This window comes from Anser cygnoides, chromosome 25 (assembly GCF_040182565.1).
Source record: "Anser cygnoides isolate HZ-2024a breed goose chromosome 25, Taihu_goose_T2T_genome, whole genome shotgun sequence".
In the NCBI taxonomy this organism is placed as follows: Eukaryota; Metazoa; Chordata; class Aves; order Anseriformes; family Anatidae; genus Anser; species Anser cygnoides.
Genome location: NC_089897.1, coordinates 3,209,923 through 3,222,140, shown reverse-complemented (window position 1 = coordinate 3,222,140; position 12,218 = coordinate 3,209,923). Strand labels below are relative to the sequence as shown.

The following is a 12,218-nucleotide window of genomic DNA, read 5'->3' as shown; positions in this document are numbered from 1 at the left end:
GTGAACTTGTGGAGTCAAAGAAGATACTTACAGTGCCAAACCCACTTTTTTTTCTTTCTTTCTTTTTTTTTTTTTTCTGACAAATTGTTCTTGGTTCTCTCCCTCAAACACACATGGGAGTTGATCAAAACATCACTGATTTTCTTTCAGTGTGGATGGAGTGTTTCGTTGCTGTTCAGTTTTTATCCTCTGTCCAAGTGTTTTTCTGTTGCTTGTATTTGTGCATGACTACACAAATAGTTCTAAAATAATTGCCCTTTGCGTCTCTTGTTTTTGTTAGTCAGGCGTTCAACGGCTCTGAAAGTGAAAGCTGTCTGGCAGACAGCCTGCTTATTTTTTCGTGTTTATATAAAATCTCTTGCTCTGGCATTCAGTGGCAACTCAATGCCACTGCAAAAGCTGTATTAAACGATAGTTTTGATAACCGTCTATGTGTGGTACATATGACCGGCAGCTGCTGACCGATACGGCAGCTTGGCTCTACAGTCCCACAGAGGAGGATGAAGCTCTGCTTTTTACCACAGCTCTTGCTGGGGAGAAGCAAGTTTCCTTCCCTGTTCATCCACTTCTCCTCCAAGGGAAGGTTCCTTCCATGTCCGGGAAGGAACCAGGTGCATCTGCAGTCGGCCCCTGCTTTCTGTGCTGCCGTGCTTGTTCCCTGGGCGAATGTGTTAGAAAAGCAGGGAGGGAGAACTGCAGTTTAGCTTTATCTGCTGCAGGCATCACATTTCAGAAACAGCACTGAAAAAAACAGTGAGGTTTTAAAAGAAGTTGGCATCAAAACCAGGAACAAGTAGAATGTTCATATTTTACTACTTGGTTTAACTATTACTTCCTCCCTGCCCGAAGCTGTTGATCTGCTGTTTCCCTCCACGACAAAACATAGCCCGGTGGCCTTCACAGTTTGCTTACAGTGCGAATAAATAACCTGTTGGGAAAGAGTATTTTCGTTTCTTCAAAGAGCTAAACTGGGATTGTTGCTCCAAGTAGTACCAACAAAGAAGAGAGCTACTACAGAGGAAACTGCTAAAACCCACAGAGACTGCTCCTGCTGGTGTTGAACAATGAGCGTATCTCGACAGAAAACAAAGTGAAACAACTGCTAATACTAGAATCCTCGGAAACATATTTCATAGGATGTTGCTTATTTGCAAAACCTAGGTTTGTTTTAATTAGAAATAACAGCATTTCCTACTCATCCTTTTTTTCTTTTTTCTTTAACAATTACTCTACAGCCCTTGTTGTCCTGCAGCCAGCAGGCACCTGCTCCCTGACTTCCCTCCGTCTCCACGTGAAGTCCTGACATGGCCAAAGGCTCGGTGCAGAGCTGGGCACTGAGGTGTGGTTTGTCCCTGTCGCTAGCAAGGCTGGAAAAGAAACCATGGCCTGCGTGCTAGCTCTGTGCAAAAGTTTTCCAGTGCAATGGTGCCCTGAGGGAGAAAGGAAAGGGTTGAAACTGGTGTTTGGTGCTTCTCGTGAGTCACAGGCAGGAACGGGCGGGCAGATCCAGCAGAGTCCAGTGTGCTCTGCCCTTGGACGGGGCACGGCTCAAGCTGGCACAGCGCAGTGCTGCTGGCAGAGACCTGCTCAGTTCCAGCTCTGATGCTCCCGGCTGTACTTCAGGAGTCCCTCCGGTGCTTCTTCTGTTCGTGGTATTCTGTTATCTTCTGCTGGAAATACACTGTGGACAAGAAAAGGTCGTTTGCCGTCACCAAATACCGCAAGTGCCAGAGCTGTCGCATCCATGCTCCGTTGCTTGTGCACGGAGCTGAGCGGCAGGACGCAGGGAGGGCCCGGCTGTGTGGCTGTCACCCAGGTGAGGGTGGCATCGAGGTCGTGGCAGTTCCACCCAGCACTCTCCACCCACCCCACATGAGCTTTATCAAGCTTGGGTTAGCGTAAGGCTTTAACCCACGCCGTCACTCCTATTCAGTTTCAGTGTTTCCTATCCAACCAGCGAGGAGGAAAGAAAGTGGGAGGCCCCGAGATTGTGAACAGCCAGAACGGTGACGTAGGCTGGGAATATGACAGGAAAGCTGGGATTGTGCCACGCCTCTCTCCCAGGTCCGTGCCCCGATGGGCAGGTTGCAGGCGGGCTGTAAGGGACCCACCACAGGCTCCACGTGCTGCCTGCCGCCCGCAGCACTGCCCCACGCGCCCTCTGCTGTGCTGCACCCCAGGCCACGGCGTCTCTGGCCACCGACAGATGTTTTTGGTGACGTCCTCAACCTCTCTCGCCTCTGTTTGCTCTCATTGTGAGCCGGGAGGAGGCTCGGCTCGGGCTGGTGCCCTCCTGGGCAAGAGGAAGCACCAACCCAGCCACCACGGATCCGCGCTGGAGCCGGCGGCAGAGATGAGTCAGGACCTGCTGGCAGCACAGCTAGGAGCCAGCTCCCAGCTGCTGCCTGAGTCCAAGCCAAATATTTGTGCTGCTACTGGCATGTTTGCCTGAACATTGAGCCCTTGGTAAGCCTGCCTCAGCCCCAGACAAGATCTAAAATGAGCCCGGGGATGGCTTTTTGATTGCTTGGCAGGGACGGAGAAATGCAAGTATTGAAGGCAAATGGGTGCTCAAGTGCCTCCTGCTGCCCTGAGTATCCCCAGCCCAGCGCTGCAGCCTGCCCTGGGCACGGGGCATCTTTTTCCCTTAACCAAATGCCCCAGGACTTTGCAGAGCTCACCCGACCAGTGAAGAAAGGAGAGATGAGGCCGCTTACCTTCCTGCGGGATCCTGTTCTTCTCTGCATCCTCAATAAATAGGGAGAACATGTTCGTCTTCACAAACTTCTTCACAAACTTGCGGTTGGTCTTGGAGGCGATGGCTTTGCAGAAGGCTCGCTCCTGGAAGGTGCCTGGGCCGTTTTTACTCCACTTGATGTGCGAGGCGTAGTGTCCAACTATTCGGACGAAGAACTGCACAAAGGCCTCGGAGACGAGCGTGTTCACCTGCTCGGGTGCTGGAAGAGGACACGGAGCACAAGAGGTGGGCATGGCACTTCTGGACATACGGAAGATGGTCCTATTTTAACCTGGCCACTTCACAGGCTGTGCTTCCATCCCAAGAAACTGTTATTTCCTTAAAACCTCCCTCTGTCTGTAAGCTAATTTCGCTAAAGGAGCACTGGCTGCATTTGCTTTCCAGGGCAGCAGCATCTTTGCAGGCCAAATACTGACAAAACCCGATTTTTGAAGCAGAATCACTTGTTCCTGCTATCACATTTTGCAGGGCTGGAGAAGGGCCAAGGCATTTCTCTCCTGTGGCTGCATTTTGCCTCAGTTTGGGGCAGGAACACCTCAGGCCAGGTGCCATTAGAAAAGCCATTTTGCTGGGGACTGTGGCCACCCGCGGAGGGCAGCTGCACGCATTTTACCACCTGTAAAGAGACGCCCTTACTGTGCACGTTGTTGTTGTTGTTGTGCCTGTTCAGAGACGTCAGCATCTCGTTCTGCAGCTTGATGGGCAAGATCTCCTCCTCATCCCCGACCTGGAAGGCAACGGGGCTGTGAAGCACCTGGCACTGCTGGGAATGTGGCTCGGGTTCGGGCAGCTCATCAGTGGGGCTTTCTGTAGGGCTCATTAATTATCGCGCACGGTGATGCTGGGCGTGGGATGCCCACAGACCCAGGTGCTCTGGCTCATGGGACAGATGCAGCGGGTGGAGAAACCCATTTGTGGGTGTCCTGGTTTCGGCTAGGACAGAGTTAATTTTCCTCCTAGTAGCTGGTAGGGTGCTATGTTTGGGATTTAGGATGAGAAGAATGTTGATAACGCACTGATGTTTTAATTGTTGCAGAGCAATGCTTACACTAAGCCAAGGACTTTTCAGCTTCTCGCTCTGTCCTGCCAGCGGGCAGGCTGCGGGTACAGACCCAGGACAGCTGACCCAAACTGCCCAAAGGGGTATTCCATACTTTATGGGGTCATGCTAAACAATATATAGGGGTGGCTAGCCAGGGTCGGGGGGCCAGCTGCTCGGGGATAGGCTGGGCAACGGTCAGCGGGTGGTGAGCAATTGCATTCTGCATCACTTGTTTCGTACACATTGTTAGTAGTAGTGCTATTATCGTTACTATTATTTTCTTTTCTGTCCTAATAAACTGTCTCTGTCTCAAGCCACAGGCTTCATTTTCCTGTTTCTCTTCCCCATCCCAGAGAGGGAGGGGGGAGGGTGAGCAAACGGCTGCGTGGTGCTGAGCTGCCGGCTGGGTTAAACCACAACAGAGGGACACCCTGACATCCTGACACCCAAACGGGAGAGCTGCCAGGCAGCAGGGACCGAGGGGGGACAGGGGGCCCAGCCCAGCCCCAGGCCCTTTGCAGGGGCACCTACCGCCCGGATGATCTTCCCTTCGCACAGGTCAACTATCAGAGCCTGAAAGAGAGCAGAGAGAGCAACCAGGTTGAGCAGCCAGACTCACCCAAGACATCCCTGGCACCGTGGCCTCCTCCCGCCCATTTTGGGATCAGACCACTGTGTCTGCAGCCCACAAGGGTGGCAGGAGAGGGCTCGGTCCCTCTGTGCTGCAGGCATCTCCCCAGCGGCTGTGTTTGCCCCAGGCTTGGTGGCCATCCCCAGCCTCTCTTTGCTTCTGCAGGGCTGGGACAATGCCAGCAGCCAGCAGCTGATGTCGGCTCCCTGAGCCCCCAGGGTCAGGGCTGTGGGTCCTGGGGCAGCACCCAGGGGATGTGGAGGTGTTGCCCCAGGTGCCAGAAGGAGGAGGGACACAAAAACCCAATCTGGAGAATCTCTCTCCAGAAGGGAAAAGGGCGCAACCTGAGCCTTCAGCCCCGGAGCCAGCACAATTGCAGGGTGATGGACAAATTCACGTCTCCATCCAGACACCTTCACCCTCCCTGGCTGAAATACCTCCTCCATTGGCTGATCCAGGACCCGCTCCAGGTGCCGCATCTGGATGCCGACCATGAAGGGCGTGGGGCAGCAGACGGTGTCGAGCAGGCACTCGGGGACCACGGGGATGTAGGTGTGAGCCCACGTGAAGGGGTAGAGGAGAGCAGCCACTGCGTGGATGCACTGCGAGAGGACGCTGCGAGAGGACAAGGAGCGCCCTGAGCTCAGCTGCATCCTGCAAGGCTTTGGTGGTGTTGGTTTTGATTTTTTTTTTTTGAAGATAAAGAGCTCAGGACTCACCTCAGCTCCTCGGCCAGGAAGATGAGCCGCCGCTCCAACACGGCGGAGGCGAAGATGTGCAGGATGAGGTTGGGGCTGAGCCGCTGGAGCAGCGCCTGGAACTCCACGTGCTCCAGGTGGGCGTCCACGGGCCGCGTGAGCTCGATGAGCTGCAGAGGGAGAGCCACCAAACCCCCTTAGGAGGTGAAATGTCCCCCCAACACCGACCTGGCCCCCCAGGAAGGCAGTTTGGGAGCAATTAATGACCACGGCGCTGCCCAAACACCCTTCCTGGAGTTTGCAGCACCTCCGTCAAGACCCTCTGCAAAGCACAAACTTCTTGTCCTGCGTGGCGATTTGGGACACACAGCAACAAAGCTGCAGTGGTGATGCGTACTGTGGCATTTATTAATTAGGGTAATGGAATTTTAACCAAAATGCCTCTTTTCTCCAGTGCTCATGAGTCTCTGGTAGGAGCCCAGCAGGGAAGTGCCCCGATCTCAGCAGCTGACAGCTCGCCTGTGAGCAACAGTGGAGAAAGTTGCCCGGGAAAAGGAGGAAGGATTAGGACATGACTTTTTTGCTATAAAAACCACATAAGCTTCCTCAAAAGACTCCCTCAGAGGGCCATGTCGCCTCGTGACAGCTAGGATGGCCTAAAGGTGAAACACGGAGCAGATATTTGCGGGTGGTCTGTCCGTTTTGCTGGCTCTGCCCTGGAGAGGAACCTCCTAAACCTGGTCGATGCATGTTCCCCACTGTGGGCAGCCCCAGACAGCGACCAGCGAGGGGCTGGCAGGACTGTGTTGCCCATCATGGCCCTGGCCCCAGCTTTGTCTGGGTTCGGGGATTACCCTCTCCTCCCCGGGCTGTGACACACTTCCAGCTGTGTTCCCAGCCAGCAGCTCAGGGCTTGGCCGGGCTCCGCAGCCCCTTTCCAGCACAAATCCTGCGTGGTCCTCAGCTCCCGGCCCATGCAGCACCCAGAATTTATTTCCACCGCCTTCCCGTTTTCTCATGGATCTCCCCGACTTGCTCCAGCCCCTGCCTGGAGCCCCAAAGCCCATCTCTTTCGAAGAACGTCCCCATGTGTCCTCCCTCTCCGTCACCCCCAGCCACGCTCCCTGCAGCCTGGCCCTCAGCCAGAGCATTGAGCAATGTGCAAAGCCCTTGCGCAAGCTTTCCTGGATGAAGAAATCTCTTGCAATTTGATAGCCAGCTGCCAAATTGCACTAGAGAGGAGGGATCCTGCTCCCAGACCCACCCTGGCAGGACACGTCCCCAGCGATGCTCAGCACTGACGTTATCCTGCGAGGTGCCGGGGCAGATCCAACCCATTTTTTTCACTGAAGCTTCACCGGAGGGGAAAGGAAAAGAAAAAGAAAAGGCTCTGCCTGTGCTAGCCTGGCCCCGTGCTGTGCGTGGGCGAGATGAGCCCCGTGGGCTCCGTGCCCTGCTCAGATCTTTCTGAGCAGCACCGCAGGTAAGAGCCGGGCTTGCCACACGCCGGCGGCACACCCTTGGTGCGGAGGGCGAGCTGCAGCCTGCGACAGTGCCACAGCCCCGGCCCCACCGCGAGCCCCAGCCCAGAGGTGTGACCTGCGGCTCGTGGGCAGGGTGCTGCAGGCAGGGTGCTGCAGGCAGGGTGCTGCAGGTGCCCCGGCACGGCGCGGTGCCAACGCACGGGCTGCTCGTGCAAGCGGCAGCGAGCTAAGGAACGGTGCCAGGTGAGGTTTTGCATTGGTTGCTCCAGCTCCGGGCTGATGGAGCTGCAAGGTGGCATCACTGTGGATGGGATCCAGCCTCATCCTCATCCTCGTCCTCGTCCTCGTCCTCGTCCTCGTCCTCGTCCTCATCCTCATCCTCATCCATCTTTCTCCTCTCTTCCTCATCGTTCTCCTCCTCCTCCTCCTCCTCCTGCTCCTTCTCCTCACCCTTCTCCTCATCCTCACCACTGGCTGCTCTCCTCCTCGGCGAGGAGGGAGGGGGCACCCACATCTCCCAGGGCATGAAGCCCCCCCAGCCTGACCCACTGCTCCAGGGAGCACCCATGGGTGCTGCAGATATGGAGGATGCTCCAGCGGACAGCCCGGGCTCCCCATGTTGGAGCAGACCAGAAGGTGCTGAGCCCCCAGAACCCCACCAACCTCTGTGCCCGACTCGGGGATGAAGCTTTTGATGGTGACCGTCTTCCCTGGAGCCGGGAAGGGCGATTCCCGGAGGCCCTGCATGAAGGGGTAAATCACCGCCATGGAGATCTGGCGCCTCTTCTCCACCTCGTCCAGGATCTGGGGGAGGCAGAAAGGAGCCGTCAAACCCCGGTGGGCGGCCTGACGGCTGCCAGGGCCACCACTGTGCTGGATGGAGCCACCGCATCCCTACCTTGGAGAAGAGCCCAAAGCAGCCCAGGCAGCTGATGATGCAGAAGACCTCAGGGAGGCGGACGCCACGGCCGGAGGGCTGGAAGAGGATGGGAAAGGGTTTGAGCATCTCCCAGCCCCACGACACCATCTCCCTGCTCTCCCCAGTGAACTCCAGCCCCATTCGCCACGCGAGATGTGCTGGGAACCCAAGGAGATGCCCTTTGAGGGGCATGGATGGCTCTGGCATTTCAATGGAAAAGAAAAAACTGCCCACTGGAGGATTTTCGGAGCCGGTGCTCTGGCCAAGGACGCAGTCCATGCTGTATAAGCAGATGGTGCTGGGGCCTGGAGAAGGCAGTTTGGATGCTGGAGTTGTTAATAGTTTTGGTGCAAAGCCCTTTGGCGTATTCCCAAAGTTTCCTCCCCATCCTCCGAGACCTCCTGCCACACTCTCCACCATTCCCGGAGCTGATGGGGGATGCTCACCAGCAGCCGCCTGCAGTAGCCGATCTTCCTGCTGCCGTCCACGTTCGTCAGGACGAAGGAAAAGGTTTCACTGCAAGGAGGGACAAGGCATGGGGACGGGGCGGCTCTCCCAGCCCGCAGCCCCCACGTACGGCGACACCGGGTGGGAAGCGGTGGCCGGGGCCCCGCAGCGGGGCAGGTACCTGGTGAAGTCGGTGACAGGCGCCCAGTTGTTGCCATCGGGGAAGCAGAAGAGGGGAATGGCTTGCAGGAGGCGCTCCTCCTCCTCCTTCTGGCCCCTCAGGAGGTTCTCGCGCTGGAACGAAGTGATGCCGCGAGTCAGGGCGACGCAGGGTGCCCACAGCCCCGGGGTTCTGCTGGGGGCAGGGGGGGACCTTTTGGCCCCAGCGTCCCCGGGTCAGACCGAAGCAGAAGGTGCCTGCACATCCCTGGGCAAGCATCTCCCCAAAGTCCCAACTTCAGCCGGTTTTACCCCATGGATATTGGGGCGCAGTGCAGGCACCCAGGTGCAGGCACCTGTTTGCACTCTGCAAACCTCAGAAAACTCATATTTTTCCCCAAAAGGGGGACTAAATACCTTTGGGAACTGGTATGCTATCTTGGGTTCGTAACGTCCATCTGAAGTCTTCTTCAGCGACACCACCACCAGGTACTCGAAGAAAAACTGTCCGGCGGAGTAGAGGACAGAGCTCCGGTCTCCTGCCTTCCCTTGCAGCGCTCGTGAGTTGCTTTCTGCAGCAGGGGCCTCCTGTTTTCCTTCTGTAGCCAAAAAAAAAAAAGCAAAAAACAAACGCAACAAAAATAAAAAAAAAGAGAGCACAGTGAAATGAAAGGCCAGGAGGTGTCTTGGTGGCAGGACAGGAGACGCAGAGCTACCCGAGAACCGACCAGAGGGGAGCGGGACCCGATGCCCCGTGCACCCTGCAAGGGCGGTGGTGAACAGCCAGGGACCCATCAGCGCAGGACACAGAAAGGAAAGAAAGAATTAGCTTTTAGGAGTCTTTTGGAGAAAATCTAAGCACTGTCAGAGCCCCCCAGAACTCCTTCACCCTCTGTCAGTGAGGGCAGAGGGATACCCATAGCAAATCTGGCATGTGGGGTGGTGGAGAGCAGACGGTCTCTGCAGAAATGTGTGGGAATGTTTTTGGAGCACTTAAATTTATTTTCTTAGGGGGAAAAAAGCAGCAAACAGCCAGCACAGATGTTGCTTGAGCACCTCCAAAAGCTCCAGTGAGATGAATCCCAAAGTCTCCCTGCCAGATGCCCTCAGTCCTGGGAATTGCTGATTGCAAATGAGATACTCGAGGGTTTTCCCTAAGCCGCAGCTCCCAGAGCGAAGCAGCTCCCTGCAACTGCATCCTCATTTTTGTTGGGCCGGCTGGGGAGAACAGCTGGGGAGCGTCAGCTGTCACAAACCCAAACTGAGAAATGAAAAGGAGAAGAGCCCGAGCTGACATCTCCGAGGGCCCTGGGATGGGTGCCACGGGGCAGCGTGATCGAGGGCTGGCAGCGGAGGAGCTCGGGGCTGGCAGGGGGCTGAGGCCATGCCACAGCTCTGCCCTCTCCCAGCAGCCGCCTGTGACCTTGTAAATGCCCAGTTCCCAGCACTGAAGCTGTCCTGGACTTGGTCTTGCCTCTGATTATGGCACGGCATTACAGCAACGCTTGAGCTGCTTCTAGGTGTAACAGGCAGGAAAACAAACGCATGGAGGAAACAACTCCTGCAGTTTGTCCCCATATCCCAGAGTATCCTGTGGGCTTTCTGCAGCTCAGCAGCTCAATATCCAGCTGTGGTTGGCTGCTCCCATGTCCTTCTCTGATGGCAGTTCTGGGGTCAGGCCCACCCTGCGTGTCCCCCCCCAGCTCCGTAGCCATCTCCTTTAGTCCCGAAACAGGGTTCCAGCCTTCGCTCCTGGTCACTGGCAGCCGACGGGAGCAGAAAGCTTGGCAGAGGAGGTGACACTCGCAGTCCCATCACGGGTGGTCCCTGCCCAGGGACCAGAATCGCCTGTCCCTGGGCATCTCTCATTTCTCCATCGCCTTGTCCAGGCTGTACCGTGGGGAGGGCTGCTGGTGGCTCCCATCCTTGCTGGATGCCAGCATTGGTTTGCTTTCCCCTTGCACGTTGTAAGGTGAAAGCACGGTTAAATCCTGCCTGTCCTGTCCTGTCCCGTCCCGGCCTGTATTTCAGGGAATGCAAGACGTGCTCTCCAACAGGATCTGCATTTGCATTTTCTCCATTGGGTTTTCAAACACTTAAGAGAAAACCTTCCATGGCAGGGCAGCTGCTGACACCGAGCTGTGGGTCTGCCTCTCGCAGACGGACCCACGATCCTGCCCGGCCCAGCGAGCACTGCTGAGGGCATGGTGCCACTCACCTGGCTGGGCTCTCCTGCACCACGTTGGGTCACAAAGTGTCCAAGCCTAAATCCCTCCAAGACCACAGCACCTCATTCCTGAGCTGGAAGATGAGCTCCGGGGATGTATGGGGCCACGCGCCACTGTGCAGCACGGGACTGGTGTAATGTGGCATCCCAGCACTCCCCCAAACCACCAGGATTAGCAGCTCCCCGCGCATCCCGGGGATGCAGGCTGCTGTCACGGGATGGGATTTGCTGCTCTGCTGTCTCAGCCAACAACTCTGCCGCAGCCTGAACTGGAAGGGACTGGGAACAGCCCAGAGCCCCCTGCTGCAAGCAGGGAACGTCCCCGGCTGAGCCAGGCCGTGGTGGGGCCGCAGCTCCAAAGGGAAGCAGCTGTGGTGCTGGTGCTGTGCATTCCCACCCCTCCCTCCCACAGGCACGGAGAGGGCAAAGGCTGGTGCGCTGCACCCTGGCCCGCGATGAAAAGGCACCGGCATTAAAAGAAGGAGGTTTTTCTGCATGAACGGCTTCCCACGCTGTTGGGGGAGTTCCTTATCAGCCGAGGGCAGCGCTCGGGGCTGCTTCGTGATGCAGCACGACCTGTTTTTTTCTGCCCAAACAGCTCCTGGGCTGCGGCGGGGGGAAATCTCCCAGCCCCACGCGTGTATTTGCATGGCAGTGAGCCGCTCGCACCACGCAGCCACCCACCTGCCCCGGCGGGGAGGAAATGGCTTTTGCCTCACTGAGCCTTTTCTGCTGAGCTTGGAAAAACAATCGAGATATCGCAGCGAGAGCGAGAACCAGCCTGCACACAACAGCGCCCACGGGGGGGTCGCACCGAACCCCAGAATCCCCAGCCTGGCTCCGGCTCGAGGTGGGGCAGGCAGGAGCCCCCCATTCCCTATCTCGGCAGTGCTGGCAGATCCCAAAGGACCAAGCTCTGCGCCACCCTCCCGGCGGCCCTGCGGTGCTGCCTGCCTCGGTGGCACCGCACCCTGCGGGTGCCGGGGCTGGTGGAGCTGATCCGGGCCAGTTCGAGGGCTTGTGTGGCCACCATGCCCGATGCCAGCTCAGCGGGCAAAGGGCTGGCAAAGCCTTTGGGGACGTGGCTGGGGGGGAAGCCAGGGGCTCCCTCTGGTGTGGGTGCCAACATCCGGGGCCGGGTGCCAGTGCCCGGGGGTGGGCGAATCCCCGGGGGATGGAGCAGGCTCGTTCGGGACGGGGCTGGCTCCGCGGGGACGGGGCGCAGCACAAGGGCTGAGCCCCCCAGGGGATGCGGCGAGCCCCGGGGATTTGGGGCGGGCACCGGGCATGGCTGGGGGGACCCTACCGGGGCCGCTCCCGGTGAGGCTGAGCTGCATTGCCCGGGCAAGTCCCCGCTCCGCCGGCACCGGCACCGGCACCGGCACCGGTACCGGCACCGTCCCGTCCCGACGGCCCCTCCCTGCCCTCACCTCTGCGGCCCGATCGCCGCAGGCTCCGTCGGAAGAAGTTGCCGATGGATGATGCCATGGTGGCCCCGGTGCGCCCCCGGTGCGGCGCGGTGCGGCACGGCTCGGCTCGGCACGGGTCGGCTTCCGCCCGCCGTTGCGCTTTCGCTTTCCCGGGGGAGGAGGGACGGGACGGGACGGGGCGGAGAGGAGAGGAGGAGCGGGGGGGGGCCGGGCCGGGCCGCACCTGGCACCGGCTGGGGCACGGGGGCGGCGGCACCGGGCACGGGGAGCGACAGGGCACGGGAACCGGGAGCGGCTGCTGGAGGAAGAACCGGGAGCACCGGGCACCGGGAGCACCGGGAGCACCGGGCATGGGGGTCCTGGGAGGACCTGGGTGTGGGGGAGCCTGGAGCATCCCTGGGTACGAGGGTCCAGGGAGCACCG

The 12,218-nt window shown here is 58.2% G+C and overlaps 1 protein-coding gene across 1 annotated transcript; it reads right to left on the bottom strand.

Annotated features, from left to right (window-relative positions):
* Window positions 1-794: 794 nt before the first annotated feature.
* On the bottom strand, window positions 795-11,955 carry DENND2D (DENN domain containing 2D). Its single transcript, XM_066982900.1, has 12 exons — window positions 11,796-11,955; window positions 8,556-8,737; window positions 8,161-8,273; window positions 7,979-8,048; window positions 7,512-7,589; window positions 7,277-7,417; window positions 5,151-5,299; window positions 4,869-5,046; window positions 4,332-4,373; window positions 3,395-3,485; window positions 2,718-2,957; window positions 795-1,681 (listed from the first exon to the last, which is right to left on the bottom strand). The coding sequence occupies exons 1-12, from the start codon at window positions 11,851-11,853 to the stop codon at window positions 1,620-1,622; spliced, it is 1,404 nt and encodes a 467-aa protein (XP_066839001.1). The 5' UTR covers window positions 11,854-11,955; the 3' UTR covers window positions 795-1,619.
* Window positions 11,956-12,218: the final 263 nt, after the last annotated feature.

Coding starts and splice junctions, on each gene's coding strand:
- DENND2D (XM_066982900.1), bottom strand. CDS start 11,853: ATGGCATCATCCATCGGCAACTTCTTCCGACGGAGCCTGCGGCGATCG. Junction 3,486..4,331: donor AAGGGAAGATCATCCGGGCG/GTAGGTGCCCCT, acceptor GTTGCCTTCCAG/GTCGGGGATGAGGAGGAGAT. Junction 1,682..2,717: donor GAACAGGATCCCGCAGGAAG/GTAAGCGGCCTC, acceptor TCTTGTCCACAG/TGTATTTCCAGCAGAAGATA.